This window comes from Leopardus geoffroyi, chromosome A1, assembly GCF_018350155.1.
Source record: "Leopardus geoffroyi isolate Oge1 chromosome A1, O.geoffroyi_Oge1_pat1.0, whole genome shotgun sequence".
In the NCBI taxonomy this organism is placed as follows: Eukaryota; Metazoa; Chordata; class Mammalia; order Carnivora; family Felidae; genus Leopardus; species Leopardus geoffroyi.
Window position 1 is genome coordinate 48,350,435 of NC_059326.1, and position 24,107 is coordinate 48,374,541.

Genomic DNA, 24,107 nt, shown 5'->3' on the forward strand with positions numbered 1-24,107 from the left:
ACCGACTGGACCACCCAGGCGCCCCTGAAATAGGATTTTAAAGGGATAGATGTACGCCCCTTCTAGTAGAGGTCTTTTCAAGACAGGTGTTTATAAAACCCTTCTTGGCAAATGCGTGGTAGGAGTGGAGAACAGGTGGTAGGGGTCTGGGTAGTAGACATCCTGGAGGCTGGCTCAGCTACTCAGGAGCTTGTCTGGTATGGGGAGGGGTGGTGGCTGCACTGGTGAGCCACCCCAGAGGGAAACAGAGGGGGATCTGCTACAGGAGCAGGTGCGCAAGCATGGAAGAACCATGTAAGAAAGGAAAGGAGAGCAGCACGTGCTGCTTATGGCTAGCATGACACCAGGGTGGTCATCACTTGCAAAATTTATATCAGGATATTATGAAATAAAACTACAGTGTGAGATACAGATACAAATACAGATATAGATCTACACACATAGGTGAATGTTTGTGCGTCCTCCACTTTCATATTTGAGCTTGTTATTTCTGAGTGTCACCGGTTGAGAGTTTACCTTCAAGGAAGGCTAATTCTTCAGAAATGAAGAATGCTGATATGTATGCATCCTGGTGTTAAATCCTGACATGACATTTGCACCCCAGAGGTACAGACTGCTAGCTTTAGCCAGCTACATACTCTGGACCAAGGCCTGCTAATATAATCAGTCATTTTTATGAGTACCTACAATTACAGCAATTATTTATGGATTAGAAGAAACAACTTATTCATTTATTCCTTAAGAGATGTTGGGGTTAATGCATTTGTATTCATTTTAAAAACATCGCTCATTATCATAAATCAACTACAATATGGGATTATTTTTGTACATGTGCTCTTTGACCCCTGGGGACATACGGGAATAGAGAATGCATATTGCAAATGCACATTCGTTTAAATGATATGTTTCTTGTAGGAAACAGGTGACCCTACTCCTGCCCAGTTGTGAGTAAGGAATCAAGCAGTTATAAAAGAGCTCACCATGAATGGGGCTCTGTCAACAGCCATGCAGTAGGTTCTGGCTTTCCTCCTCCAGTGTACTATATCATGTGATATTTAGGCCAACCGGAATGAAGGCTGAAGGATATACTCTAACCAATATAACTACAATCACTCGCATTTATCAATATTAAATGATTAAATGTAATTATTATATTAAACCCAGATTGTGACAATGACTGGTTTCATAGTTTGTGAAAGCATGTGTGAAAATTACTATATTTCATATACTAAGTCAAATTACCAAGTGCAAAGACAAAAAGAAAATGCTTTTTTGCCAACACTTGCTATTGTGCTGCACGTCTAGAATTTCTAGAATCACAGGGTCCAGTGTATCGATAAGAACCAACTTGCAAGCGCAAGGCACTGCTTCAGACAATGACTAGCAAGAACAGCACCGTGATTCTGATTTCACTCAATGCTATTTTCAAGATACCCAACAGTTTGAAAGCACACAAGTCAAGGGCATATCACTACACAACTGAGTCAACAACAGGGGAAAACACGAGTGGTCCTGTGATAAATGATGCATCATTTCTACATTTCAAGGAAAGCAATATCCTACTAAGCACATAGTACATGCTGCCTATACCGCGTAAAAGGTTGCTGTTGAATGTCTGACACCTTCAAAATGGGTCTCTAAACCCAAAGAGAAATACGCATCCTAGTGACACTTCACAGTGGAGTAGCATCAGGTTGGTAACGATCCACAGATGAAAACAACAAACAAAAACACTGTATGACCACAATTAAAAGTGTGTATATGCACATGGGCAAATGATGAAGGGATTCCCTTAGTTCAGTTATTTTTCAACTTATACACATGGTAAACCACACTAGGAGAAGCATTGAAGGGGTAAAAGTAATAGAGACATACACATGTTTTTAAGACTTATAAATGAAAAGTGAAAACGTAAATAACTTCTACTCGTGAATTCCATTATCGCCAGTGATGTTAACTCTGAAGGCCAACACATGAGGCAATATCTAAATGTTAAACTGGTGAGGCACAGAGAGCCCTACCTGTGACAAAGAGGTGACAGTCTCTCTAAAAAAGACCAACAACACACAGCAGCAACTTCACTGCTAATTCATTCCCGAGTTTGAACTCTTCGCCTAAAGACAGAAGCCCCTCTGGGGTACCTTTATGCTCCCAGTCTCAGTATAGTGCTTGGCCCAGAGTAGGTGCTCGAAATATGTCAGACTTCCAAATACAGATTATTTTAATCGAGCAAATTTGGAAAAACTCTTAAAATATTCCAGAACATTCCAGAAAATATTCCACAAGAATTTGAGCACTTCAGTTTAAAACTGTGTCCCATCCCTTTTAGTCTTCCTTCTTCACACATTTCTTGAGTGCCTACTATGTATGGGCCAGGCCTTTTGCAAGGTACTGAGGATTTAGAACCTAAAAGAGAAAGCTGTGTGCACATGCGCGCGCGTGCATGTGCATACACACACACACACACACACACACTCTCTCTCTCTCTCTCAAGGGTTGTGACAGAATTGCTTGATGGGGACCCAGAAGAGGAAGTGATCAATGCAAAAACCAGGGCGGGGAGGCTTGCATTGTGGAGAAGGACATTTTCATTATGAGGAATAAACGAAACAATATGCATGCAACTGCATGGAACTATCAAAAGCTTCAAAATGTAAAATATCTTGAAAGGTGACTCTACCAAAGTACACTGTCCATTTCCTGAGGAAACCAGACTTCAGTGTTTCCCTTTGGAGAGAAGTACTAAAAATGAGGAGTTTGTGGAGAATCACTTTGGAGACCTCCCTCTCCCACCAGAGGATGAATTATTTACCAGCAATATAACCAGGCATGCCTAGGAGCAAATTATTGATTTCAGCGCCCCTTTCTAATTCCATATCTGGTTCCCTCTGTCGTCAGGTGGCACAGAACCCACACGGGGCAAAGTCAGACACAAATGACACTTGGATGATTGTCCTTGAGGACATGGCTAATTAGAGAGTTGGCATTTTAATAAAAATAATGGCTGACATACATGATCCTTCCCCGTCCAGACCTTTAACCTGAATTAACACATTTAAATTTCAATCTACTGAGTTTTGAGAAAGACATATTTTTGTTGTATTGTACCTCAGAGGAAAATGGTGATGAGGAGTTTGATGATTCCCTTAAGCCAAACAGCCAATAAATGTAGCAGACAGAATTTGAACTAGCATCCCCTGATCCCAAAGCTTCTGCTTTTCCACGGAGTTCCTCAGACTTCTGTTTTTTAATACTTATTCACCCCAGGTCAGTTTTAAAGGCCTTAAAAAATTACTGGAGAACAGAAACCTACATTGAGTACTTCAGAGGCCACATCTCCCTCTGTGGCCAATTACACCACTAGATTTGCTTTGATGGACATTTCCTATAAAGTAAATGATCTTCCCTTATTTTCATCAGGAGGTGCTTTCCGATGTGTGCTTTGGGCCCATGGGCCCATGGCTGCTATGCTCGTGGTGAGGTCCAGCTCCTTAGTGCTTAGAAAGTAAATGATTTAACTTTTTACACCAACATGGATTGACACTTTGCACAGTGCCACTTAAAATTCAGTACCCGCTGAGTCAACCAACAGATTAAAGAGAAAAAGATATTTATTCTCTGTTCATCTGAGAATGTCATATGCCTTAATGCTGTCAAACCACAGACCCGCATTTAAATTTTGTTCCAAATCTTATTTCCAGAGTTGTGATGTTTGTGGGTACTTGTGTCTTGGAAAGCATGGTGATAAAAACTAGAAGACTGGTTTTCAAATCCATCAATACACACACAAGAAACAAAAAAAGCCATCGAATTGGCACATCCAAAGGACAAAGAATTAAAACAAAATTGCCCACACAAAGCCCATCCAGGAGGTGACCCTTTTTTATAGGACTAATTACAAGGAAATATAAAAGGGCAAGCTTTTATTAATCAAGCTCTTTTCACTCAGCCATGAAGAACTGCTAGGCAGCAAGAAAGCAAAGAGACAGGGTGTTAATGTAGCCTGATAATTAAATTCAGAATCGAGTGGATCAGAGGGAAGGGCATACATGGAAAAGTCAGGTGGAGGTAAGAATTGGAACCCTAATCCCATAGAATACTACATGGTTTGTGGAAATAAGAGAAAAGGAAAGCCATCAAATATACATTTTTAAAGCATCAGTAAAGGAGGCTACATTTAAGAAGAAAGTGAAGAGTGAAAATAATACCACTGAGGCATTTTGTAACATCTTGCCTTGTAGAGCATAAAGAACTTTCCTACATAATCTCCTCCATTTATTTTCATATCATTCTTGTGAAATATATAGACAAGAACAGGCATGAGGGACTCAATCTTGCCCCAGATCACATAATTAGAGAGTGACAGAACAGGTCCCAAATCTCGGAAATTCAGGTCAGTGTTCTACCATTAGCCTTTAAACATTTTGTCAAATATAATAGAAGCAGAGAAAGGGTAGAAATGATGTAGCCAATGTTTAAAGATGTTGCTAACATGAAAAAAATTCTTGTTGTCCTCGGAATCTGAATATTTCTACTCGTCTTAAAATACTGAATAAGGGGTGGGAAACAGCCATGAAAAAGTGAAGGGGAAACCACCAAAGTCCAGAGATCAAAGTTCTGATCCTATAGGTTAAATTCGCTGTGCAAATGAAGCCGAAAACCGGGCCTCAGTTTTCCCACCACACCAAGATGGGGATGTCGAAAGAGGATTCATTTCATCGATCAGTATATATGCCCTAGCCCAATGTGACATGTGCTATGCTGTGCTGATTCACAGACACAGGCAAAAAAAAATGATGACCATAAATCATGATGAAGGTGAAAATTTGGTTCATACGGTGGTGTATGATCAGAGAGGAAGAAGAGGTTGATAGAATGGGGATTGTAGGGAAGATTTTGCACTGGAGAGCATTCTTAAGCTGAGTCTTTCAGAATGGTTTTCTTAGTGAACAGTGTACTTTGGAAAACATACATTCGGCGTGGCTGGAACGCGGGGTCCGTGGAGGTGGGAAAGCAGTAACAGAGTCGTCTTGCAAAGGGTCTCATGAGCTGTGCTAAGGGTTTTGGACTTGTAAACAATGGCCAGGTCTGGCAGAACTGTAAAGAGAGGAGCAATGCCCTTTGCATTTTACAGGCATCTCTGCAGGCATGGCAAAGATCGGATATGGGTGGGAGCTGAAGGAGTCTGAGTCCAAAGAGACCAGTCAGGAGTGTAGGTTAGTATTTCAGGCAAGAGATGATGAGGGCATGTGGAATGAAGAGCCAACATTGCCAAGAGATATTTAGGTGGAAGAATGCTAGACTGGGTAATCAAATGGATGCTGGTTTTGACAGAGTAAGGGTTAATCTCAGGCTTCGGGTTTGGATGGGAAGTAGGAAGAAGACTGGGCTTGGAAAATATGAACAAATAGACTCTTTTCCAGTGCTGGTCTTCAGAAGTCAGGGGACTTGGTGTTTGGCAAAAAGATGCCTTCCTGTATTTAAGACCTATTTGTTTATCTGGGGCTGGATGTCTACAAGCAGCCCTGGGCTGGAAAAATAATGGTGCAGGTGTCATTTTACGATGGGCAGTTGACACATGCAGAGGTGGGGCAAAAAAATGGACTAAAATGGACTAAAAAAATGGACTAAAAATGGACTAAAATGCACCACGAGGACACATGCCTTACGGGTGCTACTACAGCTTCTGTCTGACTTACCTGTGGGTATCTGTGGCTCAAGCACTGTACTTTAGAGCCACCGGCCTGTATTTTGCCAAAAATTTTTACCTCCAGGTTTTCTTCATCTCAAAACCTTTTCTGTCCCTCGCCATCAAAGAGAGATGCGCACACACCGTCGGTCAATACCATTTATATGCCAGTGCTGCCCAATCTGTATCTATAGACTTGCCTTCTCCTCTATGCTCTTGGCAATAACCACAACTTGTTCAGACAAAAACTAGGTGCCACTGACACCACTTCTCTCCACCGACACCACCCTAAACCATCATCCTCTTTCTCCTCAACCACTGGTCCAGCCCCTTTCCTCATTCCCCTGCTTCTACTCTTCTAATCCTTTCTCCAACAGAGCGGCCAGAGTGAGCCTTAAAAATATGTACCTGATCATTTCACTCTCCTTCCGTGGCTCCTGTGACACCCACAGACTGTAGACTGTGTGCTTCTGTCCAGCCAACCTCTCCGACCTTATCTTGTTACACCCACCCCCTACTCACTTTTTAATGTTCCTCGAATGTTCCAGTTTTGTTCCCATCCCTGGGCCCTTGTTTCTAGCACCTGGAATAATTTCCCCCAGATCCTCACGCAGCTGGCTCCTTCCCATCCAGCTCCCAGCTTCTGTGTCAACTCCTTTTAAGAGGCTTCTTTGTGCCCAAGCTTGTCGGATGGCATTCCAGTCATCTCCACTCATATCCTGGTTACACTTTTCATCGGTGTACTCATCGCTACCAAACGTTTGTTAGTTGTCTGCCTCACCGTACCAGACGCTGAGCTCTGGGAAGGCAGAGGACCTGTTTGTCTTTTTAAATACACCATCCCCAGAGTGCCGACAAGTGGCCAGATCATTGTGGGTGCTGTAATTTTATGGAATGAGGGAACCGATGAATGAGCACACATATTCTGGAAAAGTGATGATGCTGTTGAGTTAAAAAAATTTTTTCTGGCAATTTCAAAAGTGCTCAGGTTTGTAAAAGTGACAGAGAATGTAAATATTTAAATTGCAACTGAAAATCAAATACAGGCTAAGAGAAAGAACAGATTCAGTTAATGTGTTCTAAGGCAGCAGTAGGATTTAAAATAAACAAGGAGCACTGATTGCCATCCTCATTTTCTAAAAGGTATTGCCAATATGTCCTGGTATTTTTTGAAGCCCTTTCCCCCCTGAAAACCATCATCACAATCATCAACCACATTCAATCAAGTCTATTCAGGAGCGGAGAGAGGGGCAGACGCGTAAACTCACACACGCTCTCTTCATATTTTCTCACCTTTCCAAGCCAGTTCTGTGTTTCTTTTCTTTTTTTTTTTAACGTTTATTTATTTTTGAGACAGAGAGAGACAGAGCATGAACGGAGGAGGGTCAGAGAGAGGGAGACACAGAATCTGAAACAGGCTCCAGGCTCTGAGCCGTCAGCACAGAGCCCGATGCGGGGCTCGAGCTCACGGACCGCGAGATCATGACCTGAGCCGAAGTCGGCCGCCCAACCGACTGAGCCACCCAGGAGCCCCTGGTTTTGTGTTTCTTTAGTCCGACAGAAGGCACCCTTCACACAGACGACCATGTGAGTAGTGCCCCCTGGGGCTGTGCACTATGACAGTCCTCAAAAGAGAGAATCACAAGCCAAATGCGGCAGCACAACATTTGTGGCTGTGGAGGCTTCTTTATGAGGGGTGCTTTTCTGGTAAAAATATCTTCACAATACAATGAAAAAAAAAATGTCATTGCTATGTACAGTCAGTTCCTAATAAAACCAAGATGAAAAGGAGCCAAGCGGCATATTATTCTTGAGGCTGGTGCTGTGACAGTTTTAGGTTTTAGCTTAACTTAGGGTTAAGTCTCAGGGTCCCTTCCTCTGAATGGTATCCCAGGGACTCTCCGCTCTCCTCTCAAAAGTGTCTCTCCTACCTGCACTTCCCTGAGAGACAGGAGAGCATCAGCCACACAATTCAGAGGGAATGTATACTCCTGGTGTAGTATATGAAAGAGATGGGGTGTGGATTATGGGAAACACATCATCTATTAGCCAGGGTAATCGTGACCTTCAAATAATTGAGCTTTTATTGTATGGGAGGAGGACTTCTGATGATTTAACGTAAGTTTTTATGATCGAAAACAAGGTTACTGTCCACAAAAGTAGAAAAACCCACGAGGGTCAGCAGTATTTCATAGGAAATATTGGCACACTACCAACAGGGAAGGAGACAGAATGAGCCCAGTCCCATTTAGATGTAGAGACTGAACACACTGGCTGCATTTCAGTTTTATGATACTATTACATCAACGCCTACCTCAGATCCTTTTGAGTGTTTACAGCAGGCTCAGAATTTATCAACTCCTACCTCTAGGTGGCAGCAACCTCCTGCTGTTCTCAACGTGGTCGCCTTTGGCCTTTGTTTCCTACCTCCACTGTAATTCCACACTTCCTTCCCTTTCCCAAATAAATACTTCACAGCCTGTAAACTTTGGGGAAGATTACTGTAAGCTACTTTCCCTGCAAGAAATCAGTCCATTCTTGCCGTTAAGCTACAGGGTTCTTCAAAGAGTACAAAATAATTCAGGTCTAAAGTGAAAAAATAATAGAAAGCGATTTTCTTTCTCCGTATCTATCAACCACAAACTCTAAGGAAAGCAATGTTTTTCTTTACGGTCCTCTGAGGAAAAAAGGCAATGAGTAGAGGAATGAGCAAATTGATGGAACTGGAGAGATTTCAATTTTACAATAATGCTAATTTAATGTTATGGGTGATTTTTAAATAACTGCTCTTCTGAAGGATGTAACCTGAGACGTCCATTTATGAGGGCATTCCAAATATATCACAGGATGAGGAGAAGATTCAATGATCACACAAAATTGGTAACATACAGAGAATTACCTTTCTGTTTATTTGGCCTTCCCAGAAACCGAAGTTCCATCTTTATCCTAAAAAGCTACCATTTCTGCTTAGATGTAGTATGTGGGCTTTCTGGAGTACATATTTACCTAATGCATTGAACCACAGTCCTACCCACATAAATTTACCTGCTCAGGGTTGTAAAATCTTTTTTTTTTTTTTTTTTTTGAGAGAGAGCACACGTGTGTGTGCACATGTGCAAGCAGGAGAGGGGCAGAGGGAGATAGAGAATCTTAAGCAGGCTCCATGCTCAGTACGGAGCCAACGTGGGACTCAATCCCACAACCTTGGGATCACGGCCTGAGCCAAAATCAAGAGCTGGATGCTTAACTGACTGGGCAACTCAGACACCCTAGGATTCTAAATGGTTACAGTTTAAGAGGGACTAAAGAGAGCTGAGTTCAACTACAGCTTTCTTTGAGGGTAGAACAAATGCTGGGTGTGTCAGAGAATCACCCAGGTGGTAGGAAAGATTCCTTTTATGTAAAGTTGACAGCGGACCGTGGGCTAATACCTAGGGTTTACGAAACACTTTCATCCAAGGTGATACTAAAGAGTATTACCTCTTTTGCACTCTTCCCAAGACCTAATTTGAAAAGTTTGGGTCAGATACCATTCATTCATTCACTTAATTAGAAATACTGAGTGCAGGGGTGCCTGGGTGGCTCAGTCGGTTAAACGTCTGACTCTCAGTTTCAGCTCAGGTCATGACCTCACAGCTTTGTGAGTTCGAGCCCCGCATCGAGCTCTGCGCTGACAGTGAGGAGCCTGACTGGTATTCATTCTCATTCTCTCTCTCTCTCTCTCTCTCTCTCTCTCTCTCTCTCTCTCTCTCTCGCTCTCCCATTCTCTCTGCCCCGCCCCCACTCATGCTGTCTCTGTGTCTCTCAAAACATGTAAATAAACTTTAAAAATTAAGAAAGAAAAAAAAAGAAAAAGAAATGCTTAAGTGGAAAAAGTATAAAGACTAATTTAGGCTGAGTGACAAATTTATACCAGAACCCAAGCTGTAGATGTAAGCTTTCCTCCTTTCACAGGGGGTTCCTCTATTCTCTGTATCTTAACACAGTGACTATGTGTGTTTGGTTTTAAACACTACCTTTTTATATACGGGATTCAAAGTAGGCTTTCTGAGGAAATAGATGGTTTGGGGGGATTAGAATAAAAAATTAAAAGTTTTAAGGTAAATGGAGTCTAGTTTGACTGAACATTGTTATGATTCACCCAGTTCAATAATCGCCAATAAGACCTAAAACAAGCCACTGCTTTTAGTGACTAATTGTGGATCATCTTCATGGTCCAAAACCTAAGAAGAGCTGGGTGCCAAGTCATAACATTTGAAGTTCATTAAGTGCCTTTAACGGCAGCTTCTAGTTTACTGAATCATGATGGACTTGGTAACCAAGGCCCCCTTCTTCCCCTGGCCAAGCGCTGGGCACCTGAGCCAGCCTGAGGCCGATCAGACTCTGCCTCGCTCTTTTGTGGTTTTGAGGAGGTGACATCAAGGAGCCGGAGCTAAGTCACTCTAAGCCTACACCTGCTTATTACATCCTGCTCCGAGACCCCAGGTGCTGTCCTGCTTCCTGTGTTTCCCGAGGCCCAGCTCTGCTGTTTCTCCTTTGACTTCGTAACCCACCTCATGTCCTTGTCTACAAAATTACCTTTTGCTCAAGTTGGCCAGACTCCGTCAGCTTCCACTGTTTCTGACAAAAGAACCTCACCTGATAAAGGAGATTCAACCGAATGAAGGTGCAGCAGAGGCAAATGGTTACAAGCAGACAGCTGGTTCCAGCAGCGTCTGGGGCCCTCCAGCTACTTCTCAGCTGTGGGCTTATATGGAGCAGCTGTGACTAAAAGCCTTTGCAATACTGGTAGGTTTTAATTTTTGGATAAATACGTCACATACCATCTACTGCTCTCTTGAAACTGATTAAAAGAAATATATTAATTAAGATACTGATCCTACCTTAGAAAACCTAGTGCTGTACTAAGAAAGAAATGTAATAAATAGCTAGTTTTAAGGAAATTACCAGAAACTTTATGAAAATCTAGTGGTCGTAAAGAAAAATTAAAGTAAGGTGAGAATATACTTAACTAAACAAAATTGCTAGTTCACTGTCCACGAGCAGACGAAGAAATCTCCATGGCTAGAAAGATGACTTTGCAAATTTGCATGATAAATGAAAATCAGAATAAAACTACGGACACATCCTGCATTCTCACAAAGAAATCCCCTTATGATATATTAGCCTCAGTAGTATTTCCAGCATACTCAAGGAAACACATTAGGATTTTTGATTGGGACCCAATATTAGTCATTTTATCTTTCAAATATATATTTAGAAGACAACTATGATTAATCAATTTTTTACTCCAAATATATTCACTGGAAAATACTATGAGGGACTAAAAACAAATGCATCTCTAAGATACAGTGATTTCTCTGTATATACACGGGCAGTGAATTAGCAATTTTAAAGTTAAAACAAAGAAAGACCTTTGGGGCACCTGGGTGGCTCAGTCGGTTGAGTCCAAACTCTTGATTTCCACTCAGGTTGTGATCTTACCCGTTTGTGGGATCAAGCCCTGTGTGGGGCTCTGCACTGACAGCACAGAGCCTGCTTGGGATTCTCTCTGTTCTTCCCCTGCTTGTTCACTGTCTCTCAAAATAAATTAAATAAACCTTAAAAAAAAGTGTTCATTTTAATTTTATGTATTAATTATAACATGCCTTGTGCTGGTACTTTCAGAGATGCATAGTTTGTTCATACTGGGATGGCTTTATTCTGCATTATTCATTAATGACTCCCTACGTTCCCTATTCCTCATGTTTCCTTACCATGCAACCATTATTTTAAAGTTCTACGCAAGAACAAGTTTAACAGGGAGGAGAATGCGATAGAGAATAATGCACACTGTGCAATTTAAAACTCTTTAAAAGCTATGGTTTAAGTAGCTTTCCCAAAGTAACTCATGACTTCAGATTGCATAATTTTAAATATCCTTAAGTATATAAAACCAACCTAAAAAAGTAATTACATGGAAAATGTTATCAATCCCAGAATTACAACCTGTTTTTTTTGTTTTTGTTTTTTTGTTTTTTTTTGTTTACTTTGGATTTAGTTTCCTCTGGTTTCCTAATATGGAAGCCTAGATTATCGATTTCATATCTTTCTTCTTTTCTAATAGATACCTTGATGCTATAAATTCCCTTTTAAACATTGCTTTTGATGCATTTCACAAATTTTGGTAAGTTGTGCTCTTACTTTCATTGACTTAATATTTTTAAATTTCCCTTGAGCTTTCTTCTGTGACCCATGTGCTATTTAGAAGTAGTTGTTCAGACTCCACAAATTGTGGATTTTCCAAACAAGTCCATTTGAATACTGAAGTAATGTCTCTTGGCCATGCTAAAATAAATTAGTAGGAGCACCTGGCTGGCTAAGTTGGAAGAGCATGTGATTCTTGATCTCAGAGTCATGAGTTCAAGTCCCACGTTGGAGTAGAGATGACTTAAAAGAAATCTTTAAAAAAATTTTTAAAAAATTAGTTAATAGAATGGAGACGTTTTATTACATGATAGGGTCACACCTAGCTGAGAAGATGCTAGAATCAACAAAGAGTATAATGACAGGCCCTACAGGGTCTTCTATCAGGTTTTCAGTAAGACACTCATGTGCTTCTGAGCAGCACGTTGGTAAAAACAAAATGCCCATGGATTTTAAATAGAAAAATGTCTCAGAAGTGGTGACCTTTGTGGCCCAGCATGATCTTCTAGCCAAACTCTTCTATAATTAAGGAAATAATTGCAGAAAATAACCTTCTTTATTTTTTTTCCCCAAACCATCTTTATTGTGACTGAAGCAATATGAGAGACAAAACTCAGCTGATACTGACAGGAATGTGAAACACTTTTATCGTGAGGTTTTTTGTTGAAATTCTGGGTAATGGAGAATTCAGGAAAATTAGACAAAGGTCTTTAATAAGGTCAATCTGAAAGATGGTACACAGGTTTGAAGTATACATAATCGTCACCAAGCTATGACGAGGGGGTAGAAGTAATTAAAGAACTTAATAGCTGAGACTGGATTATGAAATACAAAAAGATGTGAATTTGGGGGGAATTAAAATGTAGCAACACCCTGGAGGCACTCTTTTCATTGCAATTCAGTATGAATACAGAGAACTTGCAAACTGGTTCACAATTACATGAACTATGGCCCATTTTCCGAATCTGTTATCAAACACTGGAGAGAGTATGCTTCCAAATTAAATCTACAGGCAACCTGCTGTCACTTATTTGCCAACATGTATGGATTAAAAAACCCACGAGGCCAGGAAGGCATTCTGGGAACTAAAATTTACACATATTCATGTCCATACCTATTACCACAATTTTTGCTGTGTCAGTCAAGAAGCAAAACAGTGGAATGCTCCAGTAATTAATGTAACATAATCAATATTATCTATAAATAATTAGCATGCAAGGATCCACGAGATGCTGCATAAACACTTTGGCAAAGTAACTGCCACATAGAGTCGGCAGCAAAGTCTTCATGAGGGCTTCTCCAATGTCCCCCTTCTCTCCAGGCATCATACCAACATCATGGGAACTTCCCGAAAGCTTCCTGCTTATTAATTAGTGATGAATTAGCTATCTATCTTACTTAATCATTAGCATTTCTCTTGCTGTACCCATAGGTAGCAACTGCTACGTAGCAGAAAGACGACTGGACAGGTTTGAAGAGACCTGGGTTTATGCCCACGTCTGACATGTTACCTTGCTGTCTTTGGGCCTCCATTTCTACATGTGGAAAGTGAGAAGCTGAAATAAACTTGCTTACGTTTCCTTCAGCTCTGAAACTGATGACTACTATATTTGGAAATGCTCTGTCCCTCCCTAAAGGGGAGCTTTCTGAGAGGTTTCTGCGTCAGCTTTCTGAGAGGTTTCCAGTATCAACAACTTCAGTGTCTTCCACTAACTATTAAGGCAAAAGGTTTAAACAAGAAGTGCTCTTACTTTTATGAAAAAGATACATACTAGTTATAGCCTTCAGGAAGATTCTGTGGAATCACATCTAACATTTGCAACTGGAGGCATTTAAATATTTGAGCTCATTGTAGCACTACACAGCCAATAATAAAGCATCACAGTGTGAAAAGGTTCTTTCTGCTCTCCACAAGAATTTGTGACACAGAACTTTCTCATATCCAAATGTGAAATGTGATTCACACTCAGAATGTGTCATAATTTGCATACACTATTAAAACTGGGACTTCTTTGTGTACACAGCTACATAACATCTCAGACACGTTGGTAAGAAATAAACCATAATTGAGACGGGTGGTGACAGCATCCAACTGGTTAGAGCAAATTGCTTCTATTATACTGATGATAATTCCTGTTAATACTTTATTTTCTGTCATTATATAAATAGCCCATAAAATCTCTATTATGTAATGCTCACAGCTACTCTTACATTAAGAGCCCTGGATGCATGTTTGGGTACCAAGCATAACTACCATTACAACAATCACCAAAGAACAATATATACCCAGGTCCCCTATAATTTCAGGAATGCAGCAGGATAGAGGGTGAAGTGAAGAGGAGGGAAGAAAGGGTAAAAAGATAAAAATGAGCATGTATCCATACATATGTCTTTGGGCTACTCAAGCTGATCCTGGGAATTTTTGGAGCTGTATATCAACTCTGGTGTTCAGCTCAGAGATATTTCCCACCAAACCCCTCCCTGTCCTGTTCCAACCTACACATACACACCAAACACAGATTCCAGATCTCTATCATATCTCTGAGTATAAAACAACTGGAAGATGACATGGAAACAGCCACTCTGTGCATTTGATACCAGAATATATCGCCTTTACCCCCCAAAAATCTGTAAAGAACAAGTCTCTCTGCACATTGAATTCTCTTAACAAAGCTTGCCTCCTTTCCCCGCAGTGGAGCAAAATATTTTTTTTCCTGGCATTATTACATGCAAGAGAGTAGCAAACGCCCTAAAAAAGGTTTTCATAGTTACTGGACAAAGGAAGGTATGATTACCTCTACTTAGTGTCAATGAGGAAGGAAAGAGGGAAAGAGAAGGGATATGCACATGAAATACAGAATGAAATTCACATGCTGAACCTCAAATGCTTCGTCAATCCTGGAATCCACAAATATTCCTATAGGGGAGTTGCAGCGAGGGGAGAGCCGTTCTGATGGACAGAGTTTATGTCTGGTTGGACTGCTCCCTTTGATTAAGTGAATATTAAGCGAGTTGTACACTGATCTCATGTTCTTCACTGGGGTGCGAACATACCTGTCATGAAGTTCTTACTGCCATCACTCTTTAATCCCTGGAGGTCAGCAGGCAGCTACAGCAAACCTGGCTCCATCCTAACCTCTGTCATTGCACCCCTTACATCCTGGTGCTTTCATCTCCTCCCTGGATACCTACATTTGTTACCACATCCTCTTTCCATTGCAGCAGGTTTGTTTGCCTTGAACAGACGTTCTTTTCTTTCCACACATTTCTTCAGTTCCAGAGAGAAGAAATGCTGCCACAGGAATGAGGTCAGTGGATGCGTCCTCACAGACTAACATTATGCAAAGGAAAACACTACTTAAAATTTTAAACCATCTTCACTCAATAATAAACACTGGTTTCATAGCTCAACCACAGCCCCTGGCATTTACAACGTACCAATTGTCATGCATTTCCTGTGCATAGCTTATAAGTTCAAGCCTTTTCATGTTTTAGTGAGGCTTAATTGCTTTTCTAATGAACAATATTTTTTAACTGATTGGAGCATTTGCTAATCCAACTTCACAACATCACCCAACATCACTCACATACGGTGTTTGCAGACCTAACTCAAGCCAGAGCCAAGCTAGTGTTGCATATACCTCATAATTCTATTAAGTATCCCAAACTTCTATTTGGGGAAGATCAACAGTCACTTTCCCTTTATCTCCATTGCTAGCATGAGTATTTTAACTTTCTGAATTTCCAGAGCCAATCTTTCACAAAGAAATAGGAAGTGTTTATCACTCAACTAGATGTAGACACTGGGTGATTCACTGGGCTTCTTCCTAACTCGGTGATTTATTTCCATCTACCAGCCTCACAGCATTTACTTAAGGAAAATTCAAGGTACTATATATAATGGGGATTTTAACTAACTTGTGACCAAATAAAGCACGTATGCTCCTACTATAGTTAATTTAGAAATATCTCCAGGTCCTTGTATATGAATTTCAATATATATGAAAGCAGTAACTCAACCCTCTGCTTTTCCTACTAATTCTCGATCTATCATATATATGTCACACACACACACACACACACACACACACACACACACACACACACCCCTCACCTGCAAGAGAGTGAGCTCCTTGAGGACAGAAACCAGGTTTTATTTATCTTTCTAATCTAGTGCTTTTCATAGTGCCAGGGACTGTAAATAAATGCTGCTGAATAAATAAAAGTTGAATTTTCTCAAGGCTAGTAGTAAAAATCCTTTTTGTTTTTCATGGATTACTTCTCTGGAGATAAAAGTGGTTTAAATTTACTCACCAAATAACGTGCTATGAATTATGTAGGAACAAATTACCATTACTCCAATAGTTCAGAAAGGAAGAGTGAAGGAAAGACTATTTGTTATTTACTCAGCGATCGCCACTTAGCCACTGAGAAATCAGTTGTTAGAACGTGGATGTGGTAACTATCCATGTTGTACCCTACCCATTAGCTCACATTGCTCACTGGAGCATCTCGTACTCTCTGTATGTTGTAAAGTTCCTTTAGTACAGTACGCCTTGTACTGAGAAGGAGTATCAGTTCTGTGCGGTCAAGAAAGAACGTGCTCTCTCCCTTTCCTTTTATGTAATGGGCATCGGCATCATTATTCGTTCAGCTTTCCAGGTTTGACAGGGGACAGTATGCTTTAGTGACTGAGAGAGACCATGAGGATGCCCCAGCTTTCAGATAGCATGTTCCCTGTGCTCTATTTCCCCCTCCATGAAAAAGAAAAGCACAATATTTAACAACATCACCAGGCTATTGTGAGCATTAATTAGATTTAATGGGGGAAGGGAGGTGAGCTGATTACGCACTATTCAAATTCAAAGAATCATTATTTTGTGTCCAAAAATAATCCTGACTTAGGAACAAAATTAATTTGGAAGCTCAATCTTTGGTAATCATCTTCCCATACTTAGAAAAAAGTTTTTATTCACAATCCCATTCTAAGCACAATCCAATGAAGTAAAAGTGGAGATCTGTGAATTTCCACAGACTTTTGAAGAAATACAGTACACGGATCAATTTTTTATTTTTCTTTTCTTTCCTTTTTTTAAGCTACACGATGTGTAGAAAGGTTAATTTTGTGGAATGGAGTCATGGAAACAAAGTACATTAATTTTTTGTTTCACATGAAACGTTTGTGAAACACTTTAAATTACTTCTTTAAAGAATTAGTAATTGAAGTTTTGTGACTGAAATAACTTTTTAGGTCATTTCCTCTAAGTTCCATTTATTTTTATTTTTTTTCAAGAACTATTCAGTGAAAGAAGATCTTCGATCCATGTCTTAATCCCTGGACCTCATGAATGTTACCGTCCATGGAAGAGTGAATTCTGTACATGTGATTAAGGATCTTGAGATAGGAAGATTCTTCTAGGCTATCTAGGTAGGCGTGAGAAGCAATCACAAGTGTCTTTGTAAAAGGAAGGCACGAAGAGATTTGACTACACAAAGGAAGGAGACAATGTGATGGCATGGGAAGCAGGTGGAGAAAGCCATGTGATGTGGGGCCATAAGTCAAGGAATGAGAATGGCCTCTGGATGACAGAAAACACCAGGAATGGATTGTCCCCTAAAGCCTCCAAAAGGAATCAACCCGCCTGACACCTTGACTTAGCCCCATTAGACTCCTTTTGGATTTCTGACCTCTGGAACTTTAAGAGAATAAATTCTTTTAAGAATATAAATTCTTTTAAGAGTATATTCTTTTAAGCCAAAAAAAAAAAAAAAAAAAAAAAGAGAGAGAGAGAAAGAGAAAAGAAAGACAAAGAAGACAAAAAGGTCTTCATATGCCCTAAATTAAAAAAAAAAAAAAATCCCTAGATATTTATGTCTAAGATCAGGGAAAAAATCATCTAAATAGCAATCATCAAAATTAATATAATAGATGAACTTACTATGAGAAACTTTATTAAGAACTGAAAGTTGGTAGCTGAGAAAAATCTGAGTTGTTGCCTATACATCACTAAAAAGCTTACAATATCTTCCAAAAAAGGGAAACATTCTTTAAAAATGTAACAGTTAATAATCCTAGAAAATATACCATATCTGTTAGGAGAAAAATGTTGCACTCCGGTTTTGGTGAGTTTTGGCTGAGAAGGAACTTTATCGCTTTTATTTAGAACTTTCCAAAGGAAAAGGAGACTCTGGTTCAGTTGGCAGAAATGTATTCTTTACAGAGAAGCGGAAAAAATTCTCTTCTGTTTTAACATAGCCCTATTGAAACTTCCTATAAGACTCGCCAATTTTCATAACTTAGATATATACTCACCAAGCAAACTTCTGATTATTCATTCGATTTCCCCGGACCCTTGATACTGGGGACGGATGTACTCTGTAGGCAGATGAGAATAATCCAGTCATTAAAAAAGCACATTCCTGATTACAGATGAATAAAAGAAAAAAAGATCTTATTTCTAAATGATCTCTTGTAGGTATGCTTATTGCAAAATGCCCCATAATCACCTCTTAGTAAATGAATACAGTTCATTCCTAGGCATTCACACCTGCAGTCTCTCTTTCCTCTTGTAGCACTTTTGACATAACAATGACTTGCCACAAGGTTCACTGAGAAGACCCCCCAAATGCAGAACCACCAGTTTTAGTTGAATGACAGATTCATTCGGTCCAACAAAAAAGTTACTGACTAGCTAATCTTTGCCAGGTTTAGAAGTGGGTAAAAGTAATGAAAGGTCTGATGTTTGCCTTGAATGAGTCCCGTCTGCTACGTCCTCCCACAAGGGATATCAGGGGGACTCTAAGTGCACATTCCCTGAGTCAACTAGAAGAATTCAAACCCTAAGAAGCAAGATAATGAAGGTCAGAATATGCTACCCCCAAATATGCTACTTTGGCGGAAGGATTATTTTGAGTTGAAGACAAGAAACAGCAGATACAGGAGGAGGTCTATACTCTCCCTTTATATGCCTAAAAATAAGGACATAAATTTCCCTTTAGTAAAGGAAATTTTCATTGTAAAGGGGTCCCGCCCCACCTCTAATACCGTGAAGTGCAACACACAACTCTTCACCTGTGATGGTACTGAGATGTGGCTGAGTCAAAAATCCTTATTTGCCATTAGTTTCCCCCATCTGTTTCCTAGTTACCTTCCTACCATCTACCCGACTAGAACTTCAGACCCCACCTTTTCTTTTGACTCACTCTTTGTTAAATGGTATATAAGATCCAAATTTTAACCCCTTTGAGTTACTCCTCACAGAGTATTCCTGCATGCATGCATGTTATGTGTATAAACAGGGTTTTTCCCCCTTCTCACCAATCTGTTTGTCAGTTTGTATGTGTGTGTATTTAGTCAGTTGGTCTTTTGTCAGTTTAATCTCCAGGTCCTCAGACCTAGAACCTGAGAAGATAAAAGAAAAAGGGTTTTTTTTGTTTTTTTTTTTTTTCCTTCCACCAAAGTAACTTCATCCAAATGTCCAGGAACAGAATCTGAGAATGGGGGAGGAAGGAAGGGTGAGCAGTTATTTCCAGGAGAAAAGCTTTCTAGGTGTCATGCTCTGCAGCTGGGCTTTGAGGAAGGCAGTCAATCCGAAACTTTAGCTAAATAATGGCAAAGTAAAAACTATTGTTGTACAAGCTTTCAGGGTTAGAGTCATCTGCTGGAAGTGTGTATTTCCAAGAACTGCTGACATCTTCCAATCAGGAGCTAGTTGCTGAAACTCCACCTCTTTGTGGGTCACTCACTGGCAACACAGTATGCCCTACTTCCTGCTTCCCTCTGGCCAACTTCCTGCTTTGTTCTATCTTTACTAGGATTTGTGAGATCTAGGCAGTCTTTCGGCTTGTGTTATCATTACATCCCACACATTTCTCTTATTTGCAAGAGAGCAAACAGAAATTTTAAGCTGGTCTTTAAGTCAGAACCAGCGGCTCCAAGATTCATTAGAACCCCAGTTCTCTATAGCTGTTTAGCACGTGAAAATTATTTCCAAACAGATAGTACTGTTCCAGCCCCTGAGAAGGGCCAGATGCAAACTTCCTGTAAATCCAGAGGCAGACTGCACTTTGCACTCGGAAGGCTTATTTCTTCCAACATCCCTTATTAACATTCTTTTCCTCACAGCGCTTCTCAATGGCTGCTGCAGCTGGGCGGCTCAGCACAGATTTTCTGCTCTGCATGGGGGAGGGGATGTTAATTATGCAGAAAGATGGAGAGAGGCCAGACAGCCCCTCTGGTGAACTGTCTCATTCAAGCACGGCCCACTTCCTGCTGTTTTTGCAGCTACAAGGATCACCTGTTGGTCTTGGCATCTGGCCAAACTGGGGCCTGGCGGAAATGACAGACTCAGCTAGAAATGAAAGCCAGCTCATATTCCGGCACCCCAAATTGGGGAGAGAGAAAAAAACACGCCACAGAAATGCACAAGAATTATACAAAAGGTAGCAAGACTCATTTTTTTTCTTTTCTTCTTTCTTCTTTCTTTCATTCTATCTGTTTGAAATACAAACATCATAATGGAATTGTGAGCCAAAAAATGTCTCCTCAGTTAAATCCCCCCTGACCTAAGTCCTCTTAACCTTCTCCACATCCCCACTAGGGTGCCAGAGTCCTATTGCCTAAATAAAGTTCTAAGGAGTAACAGCCCAAACACTCACAATTCTTTAATTCACTCCACATCCTCTGACCAGATGAATTTTCATGACAGAAGTATATTCTTCTTGAAGCTTCTTATTCATATATCAGTGGGAAAAAAATGGGCTTGTTTAACTTATAATTAAAATATTCCCTAGGTATTTAGATCTTTTAACAAAATTCCACTGATCCATAGTTCAAATACTGTAAGTAGATAATTTCTATCATGGTTTAGCGGTCTACAAAGAATTTCATGACAGTGTGTGTATGGACAAATAATTACAAAGTTTCTTAAATCAAAATAGTAAAACAAGAAAGCTTTTTTTTCCTTTCTGAAAGGGAGCAAATTGATAACCTGGAGCTTGCTTCATTTGATGAAGTAGACCATAAAAGGTTTGCATTTCAGCTACTCCCCAAATTTTATTTCTTTAAAAGGATACGCAGTGTTTTTGTGAGCTCAGTCTACACTGTGGCACTTCTGGCCACCACCTCCCTTCTTTCCACAAATAGCAGCCAGGCAAGGTAGCAAAGTCAAAACCCCGGTAGGAGAAACCACCACCTCATCTGCATGTCATGCATTATTCATGACCTCCTGATTCCTGCACCTGCATCTAGGCAGGAAGCTTCCAGGGAATGTTCATTATTCTTCTTTTAGCCTCACACAGGCTCGATTACTGCTAAGCCACTTTGTTCTGTAACTAAGGGTTTCAGGCCTTAGTACTAACCGCTGGATATGGAAAGAAAAAAAAAATCACCATGCTGAAGAAAAGAACAATTTTGGTTGTTGTGCAACATGTATTGAATCCTACAACGTGCTCTTCTGAGACTGACAGTTACTGTCAGATGGAAATGCTCACATTTGGTGATTTACATTACATAGAAAAAAGGGAAGCCATACCATTAAGGCCATGTATAGCAACTGTTCTATTTACATACACTTACTCATCTAAGGCAGACAGCATGTCTATAATTGTGCCCAACTCAGGGCTTAATTTAGCTTCCTTGCTACGCATGTGGGAACTTTTTAAATATCTTAATACAAAAATGGTTCTTCTTCTTTGGGTATAAGCTGCAAAGAATCTGACCCTCAAGTCTTGTATTTTAATGACTAATATTTATTGTAAATCAAGAGAATATGATCACTCTGCTTTTCAATGTTTTTATGAACATTCCTGAATGGCTAGTGGCTGGAGGTTGGATAGGAAATCCAATACTCAACATGAATTACTGATTACTAATGAACTGCTGGGGAAAGATACCATCTACTTTTTTACTCTCCCCACCAGGGAAAAGCCATGCAGCTTAAATCCAATCTTACAGTCCCAAATGAAATTAGGATGATGTGAAAACAAACTGTGGGAGGCACCTGGGTGGCTCAGTCAGTTAAGTCTTGATTTTGACTCAGGTCATGATCTCGCGGTTTTGTGGGTTCCAGCCCTGCATCTGGCTCTGTGCAAGCACATGGAGCTTGTTTGGGATTCCTCTGCTCTCTCTGCCCCTCCCCTGTTTGAGCTCTGTCTCTTTCAAAATAAACAAACAAACAAAAAGTGCAAACTGTGGAACCAGCCTGCCTGGGATGGAATTATAGCTCCACTACCTATCAAGAGAGTCATGTCCTCTTAGGGCAAGCGACCTAACCTCTCTGAGCTTCACGTCCCTCATCTGTACACATGGAGGCAGAAAAGATGGCCACCTCCAAAGACTGTGAGACTAAAATGACTTAATAGTTGTAAAGCATTTAGGACACCGTGTGGTGTCCAGGAAGCAGTGAATACACATTGCCTATTATCACTAGCAGTATTGATTGGATTGGAAAAAACTGGAAGATGAACCTAGAATATCTAACTGATTCCAGGGGACTGAGATAACAAATGTGCTGTAAGGACCTGCGGTCTTAACTACTATGCTTATCTGACTTCACTAACGGCAAGAAGTAACAAAGAGAAATGAATACATATAGAGTAATAAGAACCAACGACTGTGGTTTCTAAGGTATGGCTTACTTTCTGGCATCTATTTTTTCTGTTCTTTATTAGAAGATCTATCTTCTGTTCACTAAAATTTCGTAATATTTCAGTTATTTCCCATCCAAGAACAAGTCAGTAATCACACCAAGACGAAATCACTCCATTAACTAAGCCCTAACTATGTGCCAAACACCATGCTAATTTCATCAGACACATTTATTTTATCCTCATATCCTTATTATCCACATTTTATCGTTGAGAAAACTGACTTAGAAAAGTTACTTGCCAGGGTGACACAGCTAGTCAACGGCAAAATCGGAACTTGAACACAGTTGTTTGACTTATGCTATTCCATGTGAACCAATTCTATGAATTCATATATATTCCCTCCACACTACCCTAAAGGATGCTAATAAAGTGAATTAGTACTAGGGGCTTTTATGAGAGATTGTGCATTTAATTAGGGCCAACTGAATATTTGATAGTGTAAGTAAATGCAAAGGGAAAGTACTAGTTTTCCTGGACTAAAATTGGCACTGAATGAAATATTAATCATTCAGGTACTCACAAGAAAATCATATTGGTTTACCGGTAACACTGATCATCCTTCAGCTGCTTATGAAAAATTTCTTATCAGTGTTGCTATTTAAATACATTATATATGACAAGTGTAAGTTTTATTTTTTATTTTTTTTAATTTATTTTTGAGAAAGATACAAAGAACAAGCGAGGGAGGGGCAGAGAGAGAAGGAGACAGAATCCCAAGCAGCCTCCATGCCATCAGCACAGAGCCCAACGCAGGGCTCAAATTCACAAACCATGAGATCATGTCCTAAGTCAAAATCAAGAGTTGGATGCTTAACCAACTGAACCACCCAGGCGCCCCCACGTGTAAGTTTTAGATATACATGTATATCTAAATATAAATTAATTATAAATAGGTTTAATTAATTCTAGCTACATCCACTTCCTTCCCATTTTTTCTAGAACCCAATTCAATCTAACTTCAAAGATGAAACCATCTTTTTCTTGGTCATCAGCGGCTTCCATGTTTTCAAATCTAATGGTTAACTCTCAGTCCTCATCTTCTCAAACTCTCGGTAGCAACTGCTATAACTGATCACTTTCTTTGCAAAGCTTTTTTTTGCTCAGCATCAGGGACATTCTTCTGCCTTCCTCCCTCTTCCTTTTGCCTTTGCTTGAAGCTCCTTTTCTCATTCTTTTGAACCACAACTGTTGGTGTGGCCTGGGGATAACCTTCCTATGACCGTTCTCTTTCTTTTTTCAACTCACTCCCTACTTGAAAGAGTCTCCAATGTGGCTACCCTCACCTCCTTAATGACATCATCCCCTCTATGGGCCTTAGATGCCATCCATATTATAATAACTCTCAAATTTCTATCTCCAGCCCAATCTCTAGATCTTCTCTAAATACTAGACTTGGGTTTTTCAATATTAATCTACCCCTTTCAAAAAAAAATTTTTTTAACGTATTTCTTTCCATATCTTCCCTGACATAAAAATGCCAGCATCATTCACACAGTTGCAACGTTGAAATAATACTTGAGTTCCTTCATGCTCTCATGCCTCATATGTTAGGCAGCCTGCTTAATACTGAGGACAATCAGAA

General features: G+C 40.1%; 1 protein-coding gene across 11 annotated transcripts in view; it reads right to left on the reverse strand.

The window, feature by feature from the left end:
* Positions 1-24,107, reverse strand: part of KLF12 (Kruppel like factor 12) — a 444,745-nt gene that overhangs the window by 55,222 nt on the left and 365,416 nt on the right. For all 11 annotated transcript variants that reach the window (XM_045478946.1, XM_045478937.1, XM_045478928.1 and 8 more), the window contains one exon: positions 18,189-18,251. In XM_045478946.1, the coding sequence (XP_045334902.1) occupies positions 18,189-18,251 (63 nt within the window). The remainder of the gene's footprint in view (positions 1-18,188; positions 18,252-24,107) is intronic.